The sequence below is a fragment of the Sinohyriopsis cumingii genome, chromosome 18 (genome assembly GCF_028554795.1).
Source record: "Sinohyriopsis cumingii isolate HCF-2022 chromosome 18, ASM2855479v2, whole genome shotgun sequence".
Lineage (NCBI taxonomy): Eukaryota > Metazoa > Mollusca > Bivalvia > Unionida > Unionidae > Sinohyriopsis > Sinohyriopsis cumingii.
The window spans coordinates 64,174,228-64,196,288 of NC_142978.1; the positions used below are offsets into that span (position 1 = coordinate 64,174,228).

The window sequence follows — 22,061 nt, forward strand, 5'->3', positions numbered from 1 at the left end:
CAAATAATTTCTACTGCCTTTTTCTGAAGAAGGTGGTGACTTGAATGGGTCTGTTGGAATGTTTGTAGCTGATGGGACTCTGCAAAGAGAAGGATGTGTTTTGAAAGCGATGCAGAGTCCTCTCAAAAACCACTTGTTGGGTCCAGTGGCGATTCTTATCACATTCAACAGCAAAGAATTGAAGCCTTCAGTTTTTTGAGAGGTGGAGGCATTTATGTAGAGAAACTTTGGCATAAATGATCACTACTTCTCTGTCTTTTGTTAACTTTAGTTAATGAGAACTGTGATTTTCGACATGAGGAACTATGATAGGACAACTGTCCCTTGGTTCCTTTTGTTGGTTTCCTGAAACATCCCTGTACAGGTATTGTGGCTGAAGGGCAGGAGAATTTGTCTCCTTAGTGGCTTTTGTGCACACTTCATTGATCTGGCCATTAAAAAGTAGATTATAGGATAATGGTTATGATCATAGCTTGGCCTTAAGATGATCCTTAAGGAAGGTGGACAGCACTGCATCTCATTCTGCCAACTCTAAATTTGTAGCTGCTATGACAGCATTGGCTAAAATATGTTGAGCAGCTTTTTTCAAGACCCAGGCCATTCTGGAGACCTACTACCATACATGTACCATGGAATTTGTAGTAAGAGATTATGAGTTCTGTTCCACCTGTTGGACGCTAACCATCGATACCAAGTCCAACATTGAGCCCACGGCTACCACATTGTGGACCAGTTGTTGAGTGTCACTGAATAATGTATGATCCAGATCCATATGAATAGAGTATGGTCTTGTCATCTCCAAAGCTGCGATGTCCTGGTCAACTACTGGGGTTCCTAAATGAAAAACTAGTATATGGCAATAGCAGAACCACCAACGAAAACTTGATGGAAGGTGCTTGTAATTGATGACGTAAACAGTTCAAATATCTTTTATTCTGTAGAAGTATTTTAAGGCTGGATTCTTCCTTTTCATGATAAGATCAACAGATACTGGAACTCTTTTCCAGGTGGTTCATAATGTGGGAGGAGGCGGGTAGAACTCCGGAGGTAAAAGGTGGAGAACATCAATGGAAGCTGTGAAGGCTGAGTCTTCCCACGATATAGTGAAATCAAGAAGTAAGTAGGAGTCTGAGAGCAAGCATCATCGTCTTTGCTTGCAAGATGAGGCTGACATCTCCTGAGTTGCATGAGATGAAGCTGGCAAAGAGTGTCAAGATATGGAGCACTTTAAGTAGAAACGGTGATTTCCAATCAGTCACCAATTAAAGAGTCTCTTCTATTGACAAAGGGTTCAGAGAACTGATAGGTGGCATCTATTGGAAGCTTAGGTATTAAGCTCAGCATCATAAATGGAGACTACAATGAGGCTACATGTGGGTTAGACTGGTCTCCAATATTGCCTGTATGAACCAGATTCGTTTGACTGGATGACTGATTGATTTCTGAGAACTTATTGTGTTGAGGAGGTCTTTGTCCCTGAAGATCCCTTGCAGCAGACCTAGGCCAATCGAAACAGAAATAGACCATGTTTGTAGGGATGAAATCATCCAAGTCATAAGGTTGGGATAGGCTATGGGATGTCTGATCCACGCAACCAGTCTATGTATCGTTGGATCAAAAGGACACTTTATTCTTTCACTCACCATTTATTATCATGAACTATACAGTAGAAACATGAGGAAGCAAGACCCAAAGAGATCACCAGCAATGAACAGTCATGTGGTGGTGACACAGGTGACAGGGCTGTCTCTGATAATGTAGATTTCTGGCATTTTGAAACTGGAGAGCCCTTTATTGATTTATCTTCCTTATCTGCCCAAAATTCCTGCACTGAGTACATGTCAGCATGTAGGCTTATAGTGTCTTCATCCTTATTCCCTTAGTCATGCATTTCTGCACTTTGTCAATGGTCTAATCTGTAACACAAATGGAGCAGAACGTATAAAACTGTTGTAGCTCTGCACCTGTCTCTTATTATTGAATACAAATCTGGTACAGAGTTATGCCTTACAGCATAACTTGGAAAATAGCAGACAAATTTATGAAAGGTAACATGCATCCAGGTAAGAACCAAAATAATTCACCATACTACCTGCATACAGGTAAATGCAATGAAGCGTGACATTCAGAAACTAAATGTATTAACAGAGAAAACTCACCTGTATGTAGCTAGTCATTGTTTAATTATAAACATTTTACCAGTTTTCTATAGGTCTCAGGGACTAGCACATTAACATAAAAGTACAGCCCAATCTTATCTGTGAGGCTGCACTGGCTACCTGTGCTGGTATCTAACTAGAATTAAATGTGTAAAGACACAAAGTGTGGTAAAATTGTGAAGGCAGATTTTTGTCAAGATGGAAAGAAAGAAAAGCTGGAATTATAGATGAAGTGAGAACTCCTCCAAATATTTCAGAGTTGATTCTTGCGAGGTATCTTGTGACGAGAGCAGAAGTCGCACTTGAGATATTCATAGGTTTTGCTGCCAATCCCTATATCAAGGCGAGATCACTCAGCCTGACCGCCACCTAGATCTGCAGATAACATTTAGCTCATTTTTAGCTAAAAGTTTAATCTGGGAGGGCAGGATCTGCAAGATAGTAATAGTTCACCTCAGGTATCAAGATTGGGTAATTTATTTAAAGAAGAAGCGGTTCTTTCTGTGCAAGCTATCCACAAAGTCCAGTCCAGGTATCTGATGTAGAATTGATGTTTTTGTGTGGAAACCAGATTTCTTCTTTTTGTCACAGTGGTCTTTATCTTGGAACTTTCTATCCCAATATTTTTTCTTTTCAGTGACCTTGACATTGTGCCTTTTGGCCTCCAAATCAATAGGCTTTTTACTTACACCTAGTGCATGCCATCCACAAAGTTTGGTCCAGGAATATGATATAGAACTAATGTCAACATGCAGAAATCATTTTGCGTCTTTCAGTCAAAGTGACTTTAACCTTTGAACTCCAAAATGTATAGGTTTCTTCCTTTCCCAAAACATAAGCTATCGATAAAATTTAGGAAAGCATGTGATGTAGAACTGAAGTTATTGTGAAGAAAGGGAAAGTTAATGAACATATAGACTCTATCATGGCACAGTACACTCTGCCAAAAGGTGGGTGTAGTCATCCATTCAGTGCCTTTTCTGGTTTTCTCTTACTTTAATGCCAGCCTACACCAGCATCTACATGTAAGCCACATTTATATGTTATGAGAACTAGTAACTGTTCAACTACTGTAAAAACATAAATGTTTTTTATATAATAAGCTCTATCTTACCTTCAAAATAAAATTTCCAGCTGTTAGTAGAAATCTTTTGGGCGTGCTGCAAAAACAATGAAAATAAGGTTACAAACAATATAGGTCAGTGCCATACAGTAATTAAATTAATTTTGTTTTTAGAGAAAGCTTCTGCCATTAATCAAGTACTGTGAAATTCATGGGTCAATATAATTTTTTTAAAAACAGGCCCCAGATAAGTCAAGGTTATAAAGAAGGCTGTATGAACTGTATTTGTAATTAACACTCATGCAGGATGCTCTATTTGTAATCAGCACTTATGCAGGATGCTCAACAGACAATGAACACACACTTATTTATCTAGGATTCTTAATTAACAATGAACACTCATTATAATGTTCTATTTACAATGAACAGTTGCATAGTATGTCCTACTTATAATGAACACTAATGAATATGCTCTATTTACAATGAACACTCATGTACAATTTTCTATGATGCAAGATGATCTACTTACAATGAACACTCATGTAGGATGCTCTATTTATAATGAACACTTGTGTATGACATTTAACTTAAGAGTAGTCACTCAATTAGGATACACTATTTACAATGAATACTCAATCAGGTTACTCTATTTACAATGAACACTCATGTAGGATGTTCTATTTACAATGAACACTCATGCAAGATGCTCTATTTGCAATGAACACTCAGGTAGGATGCTCTGTTTACAATGAATACTCAATTAGGATGCTCTATTTACAGTGAACATTCATGTAGAATGCTCACTTTATAATGAACACTCATGTAGGATGCTCTATTTATAATGAACACTCATGCAGGATGCTCTATTTATAATGAATACTCATGTAGGATGCACTATTTACAATGAACATGCATGCATGGTGTTCTATTTATGATGAACATTCATGCAGGATGCTATATTTATAATGAACACTCATGCAGGATGCTCTATTTATAACAAATACTCATGTAGGATGCTCTATTTACAATGAACACTCATGCAGGATGCTATTTATGATGAACACTCATGTATGATGATTTACAATGAACACTCATGTATAGTGATCTATTTACAATGAACACTCATGTAGATGATCTATTTATGATGAACATTTGTGTAGGATCTATTTACAATGAACACTCATGTTGGATGATCTATTTATAATGAACACTTGTGTATCGTATTCAACTTAGAGTAGTCATTTAATTAGGATGCCCAATTTACAATGAGCACTCATGTAGGAGGCTCTATTTACAATGAATACTCATCCAGGATGCTCTTTTTATAATGAACATGTTTGTATGATATTCAATTCATAGCAGTCACTCATGCAGGATGTTTTTTTTGCAATGAATACTTATGCGGGATTGTCTACAATGGACACATACGCAGGATGCTCTATTTACAATGAATACTCATGTACGATTTTCTATAATGAACACTTGTGCATGATGATCTATTTGCAATGAACACTCATGAAGAATGCATTATTTAGAATGAATACTCATGCAGGATGTTCTATTTATAATGAACAATTATGCATGATGCTCTATTTATAATGAATACTTATGTAGGATGCTCTATTTATAATGAACACTCATGCAGGATGCTCTATTTATAATGAATATTCATGTTGGATGCTCTATTTATAATGAATACTCATCCAGGATGCTCTATTTATAATGAACAATTATGCATGATGCTCTATTTATAATGAACAATTATGCATGATGCTCTTTTTATAATGAATGCTCATGTAGGATGATCTATTTATAATGAACACTCATGTAGGATGATCTATTTATAATGAACACTCATGCATGATGTTTTATTTAAAATGAATACTCATTCATGATGCTCTGTTTATATGAATACTCATGTAGGCTGCTCTACTTATAATGAACTCAAAAACGCATGTTGAATCATGTTGAATGTTCGATTTATAATGAACACCCATTGAAAATTATTTATTTAGGAAAGCAATCAGCAGGTAGTATTATGAACCAACAAGTGCTAACCTCAGAACAATCCTGGAGAAGCTGTTACCAATTATGATGAGATTCTGTAGCTGAGGTGACCAGTTGGACCAGAGCAAATTATTGTATAAACCCCTTCCACAATGAGGCATGAACACTAGGCTCACTCCTTCACAGGCAAACTCCCGCTTTCCCTCCTAAATCAGTAATGAATAGCAAAACATTGTCAACAAATAATTTAAATGATTACACATTATGGGGAATATTGAGAATGTGAGAAGTACACACAAAGTGTGCAGATTGTATTAAATATAATGTCTTAAAATTACTGCAGCATAGAGCAGCCCATGAAAAACTTGGATCCAAAGGAGCTTTCACAAAATGGCCATGTTAACACTAATGCTCTTACTCACCTGATTTAATGTTCTTTAGCTTGTACTAATTAGACAACAAAGATCAAATTAATTCAATCATGTGTGTCTGTGTGTTTTTGTGTGTGTGATTTGAATGTTTAAAGTAGTTTTAAAAATATTTCAGTCATATGGCTACAATGTCTGCAGTGTGGCAGTTTATAGTGATGTCTAGCACTGGAGCATCATGCCGCAGACATGTGGCATAATGTCCCATCTAGTCACGTTATCCTGACACCAGGCCAACCTGTCCTAACACTAACCTCTTAATGCTAAGTGCCAAGCGAAGTAGCTCCTAGTATCAATTTTATAAGTATGACTCGAATGGGTTTGAATCTGCAAACTCTTGCACCTGAGGCAAATGTGGAAGCACTTAGGCCACCAGATCTGTCATTTCAATCTTACATCAATCATTAAGTATAAATGGATGATAACATAAATAAAAGAAGACAGGGACCTGTGTATCAAGCCCTTGATCATAGGATCTGATCAACAATGTGTGACCTTCACCCCAAGGTAAAAAGGTTAACTGAGTTTCATATAAGCAAATGAAAAACTTGAACCAAAACTTCAACACAAAGTTCCTATGTAACCTTGACCGCATGATTAAAGGGGCAAGTGAGTGTGTCACCGAATAAATTATCTTATCTTTGTACTGATTCAGCACAAGTATAAAGAAAATTTATCATGGGGTTTAGAAATAAAAGCAAAGGAACAACTTTATCAACTTAGATCCTAAGGACAATGGTTAAGTGAATATATATCTGAGAATGGACTTTCTTAGATTCATAATGATTCATCCCACGATTGATAAAAAAAATCATCAGTGAATTTAGCAAACGAAAGCAAATGAATAAGCTTTAGCCAAGACCTTAATGTAAATTTGTATATGACCTTAATTCCAAGGTAACAGGGCAGTCAAGTGTTTTAGAATGAACTTTTTAAGCATTATAATAATTGACACCAAGTATAATGCAAATCTAGAAAGAGCTATAGGAAATATATGCAAATGAAAACCAATAATGAAAACATTAACAAATTGCTGATGATATTGCAGCCATTGCTGCCAGATCCAGAAAGGTGACTGCTTTATATCTCTCTTCCCACTAATGTGGACTCAATAGAATCTTAATACTAAGCTGCATTTCTGTATCAACTATCGAAAGTTTCTAAATAATTCATATAAACATATTTTGATAGCAAAGTAACACAGTTTAGATAGTTACAAATAAGATATTGCAAATTTTCTATATCTGTGTAATTGGTCTCAAGGTATCAGGGATGCATACACAGATTGAATCATCTAGGCTTTGTAATGACTAATACCAAGTATGATCAAAATCTATCCAGGGACTTAGGAAATACATCCAAATTAAAAACCTTAATGAAAACAGGTAAAAACGGTTGATGATTCCACCATGTCCCATTTCTGCCAGTGCTGAAAAAGTGACTGCTGTGTCTTTTTCCCCACTAATCAGGGCTTGACTAAAATATTTCAATGTAAAACCACATTTTTGTCCCAAATCTAGAAAGTTTCTAATTAAATGATATAAACATTTTTATTTTAAGTACAGCAAATGGGATGGTTACAAATTTTTGCAAGTTAAAAATTCAAATAATTATAGAGAAATTGTTAGTGTTTCAAAATAACATTTTTAAAAAAAATGTAATAAATATCTTATAAAAGCGACCTATCATTGAAGAGAATCTTTCTCCATTTTAAATCTCATTCTTCTGGAGCTAACTCATTAAATCCCTCGAACAGCTGTGCAATTGCTCAAGTGTTGCTGATAATAAGGAGCAATTTATCTATCTATAAAGTTTGAGAAGTCTCAGTCTTCATGAGACGGAGCTTCTAAGTAAAAATTTTATGAATTCAGTATTTTACTCTCTGGTTTGGAACTAATCAATGATATAGTAGTTAACACTGTATAGACCGAATGTTCCATTACAAAACATTGACCGTGCTTATGAGGAAAATGTACATTAACAACTTTCGATAGCACACCTAAAATTAAACTGTTTTGAGCACCTTGAATATATCTGGAATAGTCTTTTACAGTTTTTGTCAATTCAACTGCATATAATCTGCAAATACTCTGACGAATGGTACAATGTAAAATTTTCATATTTCTTGCATAAATATAAGTGTACCTTTTCTTTTGACACCTTGAGTTAGATGTTATAATTTGTAATTAATTATACCTTCCACATCGATTTTCCCATGAAACCTTGACTAGTACTACAATTTGTGATTAACCATAGCTTCCAGGATAATTTTCTTATGATACTTTGAGTGGTGTGTTATAATTTGTATTTGACTGCAGCTTCCAAAACAATTTTCTGTGACACATTAAGTGGTATGTTATATTTTGTACTTAACTTTAGCTTCCATGACAATGTTCAAAGTAACATTGGCTCTCAACCATGATATTGCATTCATTGTCTACACACATTAATTGTTATACCAAGACAATGATAAATATGAAGAATATTGAATGTCTTTTGAGGCTTAACAAGGACATTCACTTGACATAGTTTAATCTCGGTTCATCCAGACGGAAAGAAAAAAAATGTTAGGGTAAAAGGGAGACAGAAGGAACAGAAGAAGAAAAATGAAAGACCTAAATATGGAACCACAAGTCTGAATAAATTACATTTGGGCAGATATATTTCCTAAATAGATCAAGCAAGTTCTTCCAAAAAGTGATACCAGCACTGTAAATAAAAGTTTTATTTCCACTGTGGTGATATTATTATTCTCACAGATACATTTAAATATCTCTTTATTAAATATATAATAAAGAACTTTACTTGTTAATTCAACCTTCCATTACAATATATATTGCTACCTAACTTGGTGAAGTGAAAGGTATAGTGGTATGCATGCATTGCAAAAGCTGGATGGACACATGATAATTTCTCTGTAACATGCAAGACAGATGCATGAGATAATTCCTTCATACCTTGCAAGCCTATAATTCCCCTATGCCATACAAGTCAGATGCATATGAGACAATTCCTTCATAACCGGCAAGCTAGATGCACAAGGTAATTCCTCCATACCTTGCAAGCCAGATGCATATGAGATAATTCCTCTATACCTTGCAAACCAGATGCATAAGACAATTCCTCTATGCCATACAAGCCAGATGCATATGAGATACTTCCTAAATACCAAGCAAGCTGGATGCATGAAATAGTTCCTTCATACCAAGCAAGCCAGATTCATATGAGATAGTTCCTCTATACCAAGGAAGCCAGATGCTAATGGGATAATTCCTGTATATCATGCAAGTCTGATGCATATGAAATACTTCTTCCAAACCTTGCATGCTGGATGCATGAGATAATTCCACTATACTTTTAAGCCACATGTATTTGAGATAATTCTCTGTAAAATGCAAGCTGGATGCATGTAATTCCTATACAAGCAACATCAAAATATGTGTATTTCAATACCAGTTTTGTGAGTTAACTAGGACTTGATGAATATTCCAATAAAAGGTCAAATGGAAAAGTACTTTTTCTTGAGCTATACCAGATTATATAATAGTTAGAAGTGAGTACTTAAACCATGGTATTTATGTATCATTTACCTCATTATTCCTGAGAACTGTATACCCCAGTTTCTCTAGGACCATTTTCTCCACATCACAAAACTTAGGATCATACACCAGAGCTCTCTCAGAGGGTACCTGAATGTCAAATGATATAAAGTAGTTCAAAAGATACTGTAAAATCTTGATCATAAAAATGTAGTGGAAGTTATATGTGTTTTTTGATATATGCTTATCCACTGTAAAATGTATAATTAAAAAAGTATTTATAAAGTTTCAAACTGACTCAAGCCAATGAAATTAAATGGTAAACTACTAATGACTTTAAAGAAAGGAAGATAGCAAGAAAGAAATGACAGAATTTAAACAAGTAGGTTTGATATCACTCATCTGACTCAAAGTACACAATAGCTGACTATTTCACTAAGCAGCTTTATACAGTATTGTAAAAACAACCCATGTAAACTATTTCCCAAATTTTATATATTATCAATTTTACCTATAATACTATACTGGAAGTCTGATAAAAATTATTTCCAAAGAAAAAGGCATTATTAATATGCACAGTGTCTTGCCTATAACTAGAGTCATCCAAGATCTTTAAAAGTTAAGTTTATACACAAAGTTTTAATCTGCGGCCTGCAGAGTCACACATCTTTCACATGAATTTAAATTATAATTCATAGGGGTCTCTTTTTATTTAAGGCCATGAGTTTTGTTACTCTAGGTAACTAACTTAGAAGTTTTTCTGGAGAAAAGCAAATGGGGGGGAGTATTAGTTTATACAAAGGTAGAAATACAAAATACAAATTCCAAATAATTTGTGAGTAATGGCACTGAATATATGAAATGCCATAAAATAATGCATAATATATGTAATAACACATAAATGAAAAAAATGCTTCAGGCACTTTGAAATGGCAATAACAGAGATGTCATACAATATTTCATCAAACATCAAACTTACTTCTAAATGTTTAAGAATTTCCAATGTGGTAACTTTAAAAAAAAAATTATTGGCAAATAAATTAATAAATCTGACATGGTTTTTATATTAAATATGTTCTTAATTGAGCCAAATTAAGATTAGAATAAAAAATTACTTGCAAACATTTACAATAGTGTACAGATCTTCTTATCCTTAATTAAAACACTGTATACAGTATATGCCAGCCTGCAAATGTACATTTCGCTCATTGGGTATACTGATGATTTAAGTCCATTTTCCAAACTTACTGAAAACTGGATCACAAATACAGTCTCAAGAGTAGTAACAAACTCAGCCAATCAAATACAAGATAACCTCATTAATATGCATTGATCTTATTCACTATAAAACTCATCCATGAGCTTGAGGACATAAGCCCATATTTACATGTGAGATCAAAAATAGATCAGGAATATGACATCCAGATTGATATAAAAGCCCAGTCAAACTTGTGCACAACAACATCACTAATATGGATGCATCTTTCTCATTATTGTATTTGACTGAGATTGTAATGACATAAGGTTATATTGCAGGTTTCATGAAAATCAGATAAAACTTTGTACTCCAGAGTGGTTACTAATCAGATAAAACTTTGTACTCCAGCGTGGTTACAAATCAGATAAAACTTTGGACTCCGGAGTGGTTACTAATCAGAAGCAAGTTAACTTTGTTAATCTGAATAAATCTTGCTCATTATTAACTTCTGAGAGTTCTTGATTCTATAAGCGCATATTAGAAGTTTTAATACAATTAAAAAAAATCAGAAATATGGCCACCAGAATAGTAACAAGTAAATGTTGATGGACAGATGAAAGACAAATGGAAATATCACAAGCTCACCAGGTCTTACGTCCAGGTAAAATATTAAAGCTAATCAATTGTCAGGATCATCACTTAATTAGGATCAGAATCATTATCTGATGAACAAATCCAACATCTTAGATATTGTTTTTATTATGCACACTTACGGTACATCCACTTATTGATGCTACAAAATGGGCAATATGTGTTTGTTTCCGACTAAACTTATTATCAGAATTTATACAGATTTCACTTTGTATGATTTGCTAACTAATGTATTTCTTCACATTTAAATAAACATTGTTTTTCTCCATCAATATGTTGTAAATGAGTCACTAGATGAATTTGGTCAATTTGTATTACTGTGCTTTCCCATACTTATTATTGTCAGGAAGATTGTTGGGACAATACCTTTGGTTAAAGCCTGCAAATAAATAAAGGAAAAAAAACTACTAATAACTAAGGGGACTAGAAAAATAACTGTATTCAAAATTTGTAATTTAGAAACATGCTATCATTCATCAATAAGTGTGGCAACATTATCTAATCAAGAGTTGTTTCCCTTTCTCATAATAATCACCTCATATTTGATTCTCAGTGCCTCTAACAATGCCAGCTGATACCTAGCAATGTAGCACTCAGCAAAGTTTCCAAGGCCATAGCAAACCAGCTGACTGATGGTTCCTGACTCCAGTTGTTCAGCTGTTTTGTGTGTCTCCTTATTCACAGTGCTGCAAACACCTTCCTCTTTAAATTCACATTCCTTATCCTTTTCTAAATACCCATCCCTATCATGAGGAACACTGTCTGAATTAGTATGGATTCTTTCACGAATGTCACTGAAAGATTTATCACAGTTTGTCTGGTTCCTATATATATTTTGTATGGCACAGCTAACTTTGTCTGAAAGACCAGAAAATAACAACAAAATCATTCACCAGAGTAATTGACATATGTCAGCTTGCAAATGAAAATTCACATAAATATTTAAACTGCTCAAGGAAAAATAAAAGCTTGTCACACATAGTTGATACATTATCAGTTACTGTTGATATCTTCTTTCCTTGACCATATATATATATATATATATATATATATATATATATATATATATATATATATATATATATATATATATATATATATATATATATATATATATAAAACCCATTTTCTCATAAAAAAAAGGATGTAATTTATACAACCAGAATTTTTTCCTGATTCTCTCTCTGCACTGGGAACTAGGCCATGATCTGGATCTCTACCAACCCCTGGAGACTAGGTCGTGACCTGGATCTCTACCAAGCCCTGGGGACTAGGTCCTGATTCATAGCTTAGAAATTGTTTAATAGCTACACCCTTAAAGTATGAACACTGACTTTGCATTATAAAAGAATTTAACCTGTGCAGTCAGCATGGATTACTGAGATTGTCTTTATCCTCATAGGCCACACCCCTAGAGTAATAACTTGGAAACGATTGTGCCTCAGCAGTTAAGGCACTAGATTCATGACCAGAAGGTTTCAGGTTCAATCCTCACCATCAGATAGGCCTTGATCCTCACTCATGGATTTTGCTCATAATCAAATTCGTTAGACATCTTGATGATACAAGCTTGTACACTAATTTAATTAAAATCTTGTCAGAAATATACCCTGTCAAGTGTGCAAAAACTTTGATAATCAGATGCAAGGTCACCTCATTAATATGCATGGATGTCAATCAAATTCAAACCCACCAAAAGTCTTGATATAAGCTTGCATACCAAATCTAATCAAAATCTGATCAGAAATATGGCCTCTAAGGAGTTCACAAGTTCAGTCATAAACTTAAATACCAATTTTGATCAGAAATATACCCTTCATATAGGTAACAAGATCTTAGATTATGAACTGAGTTGAGATGGCAGTGATCAGTAACAGCAAGCACTTTAAAACACTCAGCCACCCAGGGTCCATGGAACAAATGTATCTATTCACATGACTGAGTCTATTATTGAATTAACAAGGTGTGCACACATTAAGTGCATGTATATGACTGAGTGGAATGTCTGGAATGAACATATATTTTTCAGCTAATTTTTGTATTAACTGTTACACATTTTCTTTCTATCTCATCACATAAGGGCTTATACAAAAATACATTTTCCACATATGATAAACCCTCAGTAAACCAAAAACCTCCCCAAACAAAAAATTAAATTTGGTCTCAATGGTTTTTGGTTTTGAGGGGTTTCATTGTTGTTACTGTTATACCAAACTTTCTAAATGATTAATGACTTGTGCTAAGAGTTATTGTCAAAAATTCTCCAATAAAGAACTTGTGGGATTAATTTGCATTAAAAGTCAAGATAAAATGACTTTCTGGAGTTTCTAAATATGATGAAGACATCACATGGTTTCATAAATATACATCCCAGTGCATCAGACTTGGTAGCAGGCACAGAATACTGATATGCAATAATTTAATATTGTACTGGTCACTGAAAGAAAAACTTTGCATGCCATGTCTACACTGTCAGGAGACAATAATTTAGCTGTACACCATTATGTAAATGGATCACTTGTATCCTTCTTACATGGATTTTCATCAAAATGGCTGCATTAACTTCCGAAATTCGTTTGCCCCACACATGGACACTGAGCAAAATCTGCCTATTATTAGAAACACAAACTATTCTTATTCAAGGAGAATGGACAGTATGCCAAAGTATGATCTGCAATAATAATGCACACCTTAATGTTAAAGCAACAAATAACTAGGCGACCTTAAAGTAAGAAGGATGGCAAATTGTAAAATCTGTTAATGCCTAGCTTTATTTTTCATTTTCCTTTTTATATAGAAATATAACAGTACGAAGGAGAAAATATCTCAGTTGAGAAATTGAGTATTAGCTACATTATAGATTCTGATTCAAACAAAAAAAAATAAAAAGTTTTTAAAAATTTTTTTTTTATTTAACATTTATATTATAAATGATGGTGAACATATTTTCTTCAATTGTATTCTATTATAGAAATAATTAGAAATTAGTGAACCATGTCAAGGATTTTCTTCTATATCTATTTATTTCTAAATAACAAGCATCTGAAATTTAATGTGCGGTATATTCTGAAAGAGTAGGTTTTGTCCATGAACTTAAATAGCTAAAACGTAAATGAAGATGTTTTATAACTGAAGACATGGTTCACTAAAGCATTTATCTAGCTCTATGATAAAATACATCACAAATGTTTCTATATAACAAGGGAATCTTCTTGTTCAAAAACATTCTTATAAATTATAAAGTTTTGAAATATTAAATTTCTAATATTTCTTTTATTCTGAGTAAACATTGTTCAATTATGAATCACTATGTTTACCATTTTATACTTTTTTATACCTATCGCATAAATAGAAAAGCTGTACACTTTAAAAGAAAAAAATATTGCAAATATTCAATCATCTACATTTCTAACCCTGACATCACCTTGGTATCTTCAATTAAATCAACACATCACAGCTCACCTACTAAAGGAATGGCCCTACCCAATGGCCATATGCCACTAAAGGTATGCACTGACGGAGTGGCCATATGCCATTTGGGATATGACCTGTCCAAATATCCAATGTTGTAACACTGCCAGTGTTCATTTATCTCACTAGGTCCAATAATGTCTGGTAAAATGCGTATATGGTTACAGGGTTTTACCAAGACAATGACCCAGCTACAGGACTCCTACCTCAGGGGCATGATCCATGGCATTTTGTTTGATGCACATTATTTCCTGATGCCTACTGAATATACATATTGTTATAGGGTGAAGATCTTAACAGTTTCAAACCCAAATATATATCCCCTACCCCTTGGTCTGTACTGAATGCATGTCTGATTTAATCTCATGTCCTTAAAACTATATACAGGAACTGGTAGGGATCTTAGATGTTTCCAAGTGAAGACTCGGAAATAATATTCCCTTGCAGCAAGATGTGAGAGACGGCAATGATCTAATTTGTTACATATGTTATACCCTTAGGTTTGACGACACATGTCAACCTGCAGATCTATAACTACAACACTTAAGGACTAATTTAAGATTTTTTAAAAACCTTCCCCACATCCCTCCAATCTGAAAGACAGGAGGCATTTAACAAATTTTAAAACCATTGTGAACATCTGCAGACCACCCCCAATCATAACCCAAAGTTTCAAGTCTGTATTTTCAATGATGTAGGTGGAGATCTACCACCTTACTAACGGACAGATGGACAGACTGGCAGAATGATGTAATAAACACCCATTTTTCAAAAAAGCATAAAGAGAACTAATATAAATAAATTAAAGATCAATATTTCATGAAATGCTTTTAAATGAAAATTGTACAAGTTTAATCAAATAAAATTCCTTGCCACTGTGAATTATTATGACAGTCCCACAATGCATTACAAAATTCAGATATTCAAATTCAATTAAGAACTACTTTAAAAGAATAATAATTACTTACCCAAACACAATCTGTTGAAGTCATCATTATCTATTCTGAAAGAATTGCAATAATATAGTCAATATTTCATTGAACAATTTGTTCGAGCTGATAAATAAAGAATTAAAATGAAGTCAGTGTTGACACTTGTGGCAAAGTGAACATGATCTGATCCTTGACACTTCAAACTGTTTTGCAGATCACATCTGTGAATAAATAGGCTAATTTAAGGTATTATATGGACACAATTTTATTCGTCAGAGCTTTTGATTGATCAATTGAAATGAGCTGACCTATGACCTAGGATGCTAGCTCTTCCATAGGTAGGATGTCTCTGAACCTTTATTCTAACCCCACCCTCCCATTTATTTTATACAAAAGACATAATTAACATGATAATATAAAGGAAGTTGGCTTAAAATTCTGTGCAACAATACAACAAATATGTCTGCAAGTCAAATATCAAAATACGGTTGGCAGTTAACTATATTCTCATAGAAATGCTCGCAGACATGTTTGCCATGGTAGATTGACATATTTCATGCTTGAATACAAACAAGAGGGCACATTGCATTCATTATGATTGCACTTAAAAACTTATGATGAAAAACTTATTTAATTATAATTTATTTAAGTGCTGCCACCAGTAGGGACATTTTCATTGATCAAAATTTTGCTGAATATTGTCACATATGATGTACTAAGAATGTTGTTTGGAAAGAAAATTTAACAAAATATATTATTTCTTTTTTTAAAGTTGATAATTTCATGATGTTTATTCATATTTCCAGGTCTTGTTTACAGTTTTCAACCATGAAACAAGAAATAAATATATCAAGGTTTCAGTTATGAATCTGGATCTTAATTTTCTTCATGTTCAACACATACTTTTGGGCTATTTTCTATTTAAAAAAATTGAAATCCATGCCCGAGCCAGCATTACAAGTGGATTTTTGAGTTATCAAGGAAGTGGTGTATAAAGTTATATTGAGATGTACAGATAAATTTAAATGGAGGGAGCGCAATAGTGAGAGAGAGAGAGAGAGAGGTGTTTAGGTAAAGGACCTTGAATTGAAAAACTAAACATAACCAAGGATAAAACTGTTAGCTTAATTTTAATAATGTTTATTATATCATATTAGTTTTCTTTATCTGCTGTATTTACTGTATATGTTGGGACACTGTATTTGTTGGGCCACCATAAATTAACTTTTAAAGTAGTTTTGTGCACTGCATATTTTGGGACACATTGTTTTTGTTTAGTCGTAAGTTGTGGACACCATAAAAATCATTCGAAAATAACATGTCGAACAATGTACTCCAACTGAAATTTTATTTACAAAAAACAAAACTGTGTACTTGATAAAACTCATTAATCCACTGAAGCAGTATCTCATCAACACAAACCTTCTACTGCACACGAACAATCCATTCTTTTGGTGCACAAATATTTGTTTAGCTTTCTCATGCAGTGAAAAATTATCGTTAGAGCAGGGGTCAAGCCAGACTTGAATTTTAGGGAGAAGTCACTTCTCCTTTTGGACAGAACAGGGAGAAGTGAGAGCTGAATAGGAAGAAGTGGGGCCTGAACAAAAATTAGTGGGAGCAAATCAAGACACGTAGCGTAAGTGTGTGTCTGTGTGTGTTGTTTTCATTATCTTATTTGAATTATGCCATCTATTTCCAAGTATGCATTTTTGCATTTAACACTGGTTTTAAGCAATACCTTGTTTTCAAATAGAAAATTTTATGAGTTCTATCTATATCATAAATACATTTGTTGCATGTTTAAAAACTATCATACTTATATGCAATGTATTTTGGCAATGACTTAAAAAGAGAACAGAAGCTATACATTGTAATGAATTTTAACATAGTTTGTAGATTACAATACTGTAATTGCAAGTTAGTACAAATGCTTAATCAACTACCCTTGATCAAGACTTTTCTTATTTTTACTTTCTGAAAGTTCATTATAAAATGGCATTTGAAAAGATTTCTAAACTTTTTTAAACAACCCCTGCACTATGTACATGAGAGAAAATGCACATGCCTTTCAGATCATACTGTTTGTCCTAATTTCTTTGTTGCCAATAAAAACTGACCATAGCTGTTCACACTGAAAAATTAATTCAGTACATGAAGGAACTAAACCCTTTTTTTATTCAACAGAATCAACACAGCCATCATGCATGTTCAAACAAAGAGTTTACTGCTCGCTGCCAGTTGCGTTTATTCACTAACCAAGGTTTTATTTGTTTGGCATCTGTAGTTATAATACAAACGGGCATTGATGTTTGCAGGTAAATAGGATATACAGTAACAACTTGCTTTAATAATACTTTTTTGTAACCCATGCAAAAAGATTGTCACATCCAATCACAAGAATGTATTTTCAAACATTTAATTTTATATGCAATGTTCTGTCAAATAGATGACCTGGATATAATTCAATCTTGGTTATTTTGCACCTAACACCATGTGATGCGTGAATGGCAATTGTCTTCAAGCAATCGCTTGATTATTTCCCCTCTCTTTTATGATTTTGTTGGATCTAATTTTCAGTCTGATAATATATTCAAACTTCTGAATACAACCAAACACAATTTGTTTCTCAACGTTCATGTCAATGAACAATGTGTCGTGTATTATTGGACATGAATGATACATGCTACAGTATGGATGCCTACACATATATATGGAGTTTGTGGATATATTTTATTCTTTAATTCTCATAATATAAAAAAGGAATAAATGATAACAATACAAGGTTAGTTTCTTTCATTTTATTATCAAATAAACGTTTTGTTGACCTATTTTATTGCAACGTGGGGGGGGGGTGCAAATTAAAAACAAATTTATTTTGTTTCTTAAGTCTTGGGACATATGACCTAGGTGGAAAAAAAAAGTTTCACTATAAGTTCTGGGACAGGAAAATAAATCATGTACCAATATATACAGTAACAGTATTTTAGGTTTGGTTGTGGAAATTTTACCAAGTTCCTTTTCATGCCTAAAGCATACTCACATGCTGCTCATGATTAGGTTAGGATATGAAAGTTGGCAAATCTACTTACAAATATTATGTAAGTATAAAGCTGAAACATAAATATTCATGTCCTCTTTCTCTAAATTTGCTTCAAACAGTAAATATTACATTATCATGTCTGTGTGAGAAAATATGAGACTAACTAGAACAGGGCTACAGTGACAGACTTTGATAACATATCATGTGAAATAATGATTGAACAGATGAAAGAAACTATGCATTTAAGTGCAGCACATACAAATACAAATAAATACATTCAGAGTGGCAAGATTTCAGAGCATGAATCTTGCAAACACAAAGCATTACTAATCAAATACCATACCTCTCTCTCAATCTTTTAGACTTGCCCATAGGCAAACATCTAGCAAACTTTAGCTTGCCAAAGCTGAATTTGAGCTTGTCCTGAGAGGTGGACAAGTGGAGTTGTAATTTCCTGATTAGAATCCACTGTTTTGATTGATCTAATCCAGGTACTAGACCAATCAGAGGAGAGGAATCCTATCCCTCCTTCATTCTTCCGTTGAGTCTATACATCATTTTCACACCAGCAGTTAGCAATAAAAGTCTATGAATTTTGTTCAATGCATAGCAGAAGTTATCAAAGTGTAGCATATACTATTACTACAACATCTAAGCATTTATGAGCACCATCTGAATGACTCATATGTAAACATGTACTCAAGAAGTTCAAATTAAATGGAAGAAATACTCTATTCATTTCTGTTGTTAATCTTAGATTTTGCATTGAAGTAGTAACTTGATGAGAGAACATACTAGCCAATTGATTCTGTTTAACCCTGGAAAATGTGAAAACAACACTCTATATATTACTTGATAATAACAAAGGGATGCAAAGATGGCAACTGTATATAAATATATTTATAATACAGTCAGTTAAAAATTTGAAACATCAGCTCCTTTACTGATACATACATGTCAATCCCTGGCGAGGAAAAAGTGTAATCCATGTGGACAAAAAGAGTAATCTGAGCAGAAAAAGACACATAATAAAATTCAATGAGCATATTTACAAAATGATTTATTTACCCCTTCTGGTCTTTTAACATCAATTACTGCAGTGTATCCCCCAGGGGTGTACAATTGAGGGTACAAAAAAACCCTTTGTGTCAAAACTGGGGGTCAAATAAAAAATGTGGGGGTCAAAAATATACTGACAAATTTTCATACGACTCGTGTTTTTTCAGCTTGAAATAGGATATTGCAACTTGCACAACATACTCTCTCTCTCTCTTTCTCTAAACATACAAATACACCAACATGCACAATTAACAAACAAATGTATTTCCATTCAAAGAATAATTTTATTAGTTCATTTTTCTTTTAAAGTCGTACTTTTAACAGTCTCCTCAAGCAATATTATAGCCCAACACATTACATATAAGCTAATACAGAAAGCCAAATAAATCTTTTTAATCAAATGGGAGTTAATTTACTGCCTTTCATACAATGTGTACTATCATAGGTTTCATTGTACTTCATCCTATAACATATTTATCCAAATACCAAGGAGGATAATGATTCATCTTCTTTCCAATAAGTTACACTTGAACTTTAAGATCTTTCTTTTATTGCAGCAAAAGTTAAAAACCAACAAAATCTGCAATGATCCGCTGACTTTGTAATCCAAATAATGCATTTGTCTCTGCAAGTTTACTGATTTCTTTGTTGTGAAATAGTCTAGGTTATAGTGTGTTCTCCATATATCCTATGGCGAACGAGGGCAGATTTTTAAAAATTCTAAAATCCTGTCACGAAAGGATTATTCACTTTTGCAGTCTTTGCGATCACGTGATCAGAAGTCACACCGGTAATCATAATGAATGTGCCGTATTCCAGTCGAGGGAATTATTTTCTCCATTTTTCATTAAAGTTAGATCCACAGTTACTCTTTTGTGTTCTGTTTCTTTCACTTTCTTCGCTAATGATTTTTAGTGCATGACGTTTTAATCTGGAGATCACTTTCTAGTGCAACAAGCCTTGAGGTTAAACATCTAGATGACAGCTTGCTGAGCTCGATGGAAATCGTGTTCTCGCGAGATTAGGGGAAGCTTCTCCGTCATAACATTGCCTATACTAGTCTGGTTCTTTGTTTTATATGTTCCCTGCGTTGCACTTTGCTATACGAATAGAGGAGCACAAGGCAGGGAGCAAACAAAGCGGGGAACCAGTCAGTGCCTATATTCGAAGTATATACGATGCCATCCATCATCCAATGCATTGGGTATTAAATAAACCCTGATCATATTATGAAAATCCTTTGTGTCAAAAAAATGCATGGCAACAAAATGTGTGCGTCAATTTTCTCCAGCGTGCACCCCTGACGCACAAATGTGCGTAAAGGGAAACACTGATTGCTGCTTCAAATTTTCATATATAGCACTTTGAGCTTTAAAAAGCAACAGTCTCTCATACTGCATTTCGAAACACTTTGTACCAGCTGAATGTTTTGCACACCAGTAGAGAACCAAGTGCTGGGTTACAGAGCCTGGATCTGAATTCAGTTTTATATTTGTTAACAATACTAAACAATCTCCCACAGTCAGCATTAGAACCAATATTCCTTTCATAACCTGACAAAGAAGAGGAAATATATAACTTCCAGTAATTGGGTTTTTTAGCTGGAAAAAATAAGGTGCCACTGCACATCAACTCTGTCTGCATGTAGTACATTGTCAGGTAGAATGCCAACTTGATACTTCAGGTGTTCTTCTAATTTATCAGCAGCCTTTCCTGCAGCAAGGTTCATCATATGACAGGGACAACCTGATATGTACAATGATGGAGACATTTGTCAAAATATAGAATACAACTCCTTTATGAATTCCAGTCATCACTGATGCACTTTCAGCTGAAAACCCCAAAAAGTTCTGCCAACTTGTTTATTCAAAGCGTTATCAAGCAAATAAAAAATGTTTTCTCCAGTGGAATCTACTGTTAATTCTGGTAATGAAAGAAGAGCACTATGACTTTGCCCTTTTCATTGTTAAAGTCTCATACACAGACTGGGTACAAGTTTTTGTCATCATAATCACTGCTCCTGTCTGTTGCAATACTAAACAGCACAATTTTCATGGCTTCTGCAATTTTAAGCAAATTATTTTCTGCTAAACACCTAAAAATATTGAATGAATTTGTTCTTGCAGATGCATATTTTCTGCGATTTTGGAATCAGAAAATATCCTATTGAACAAAGGATCAACATAGTCTTCTACTGCTAGTGGTAGTCTGTGTTCTATTAACAACTCGGTAAATAACACCTCTGCATTTATTAGTTCTGCTTTAAAAAAGAAGTTACCTTAGTACTGGAGTTTGTAAAATGAGCTAATTCAAGGTTTCTTTGTTTTACCACCATGGCCAATATTAAAATCCTTTCCACACAGCCTGCAATGGGAGTGAAGCTGCCTAGATTAGAACACTGTATTGTGTAGTTCATATATTCATCTCTGAAACAGTTTTTCATCTTTTTCTAATCCATCCATGAAATTATTTTAAACACATTTTTGCTCTAACACAAACATCTACTAGAAT

The 22,061-nt window shown here is 33.8% G+C and overlaps 1 protein-coding gene across 2 annotated transcripts in view; it reads right to left on the minus strand.

Moving 5' to 3' along the window:
* The window catches only part of LOC149776796 (SRR1-like protein), a 31,992-nt gene that overhangs the window by 5,438 nt on the left and 4,493 nt on the right, over positions 1 to 22,061 (minus strand). Inside the window, exons 2-6 of one of the 2 annotated variants that reach the window (XM_089941488.1) lie at positions 15,485 to 15,519; positions 11,581 to 11,903; positions 9,248 to 9,346; positions 5,281 to 5,435; positions 3,274 to 3,319 (exon numbers count right to left, since the gene is read on the minus strand). In XM_089941488.1, the coding sequence (XP_089797614.1) occupies positions 3,274 to 3,319; positions 5,281 to 5,435; positions 9,248 to 9,346; positions 11,581 to 11,903; positions 15,485 to 15,519 (658 nt within the window). The remainder of the gene's footprint in view (positions 1 to 3,273; positions 3,320 to 5,280; positions 5,436 to 9,247; positions 9,347 to 11,580; positions 11,904 to 15,484; positions 15,520 to 22,061) is intronic. The other variant, XM_089941489.1, reaches the window with a different exon arrangement.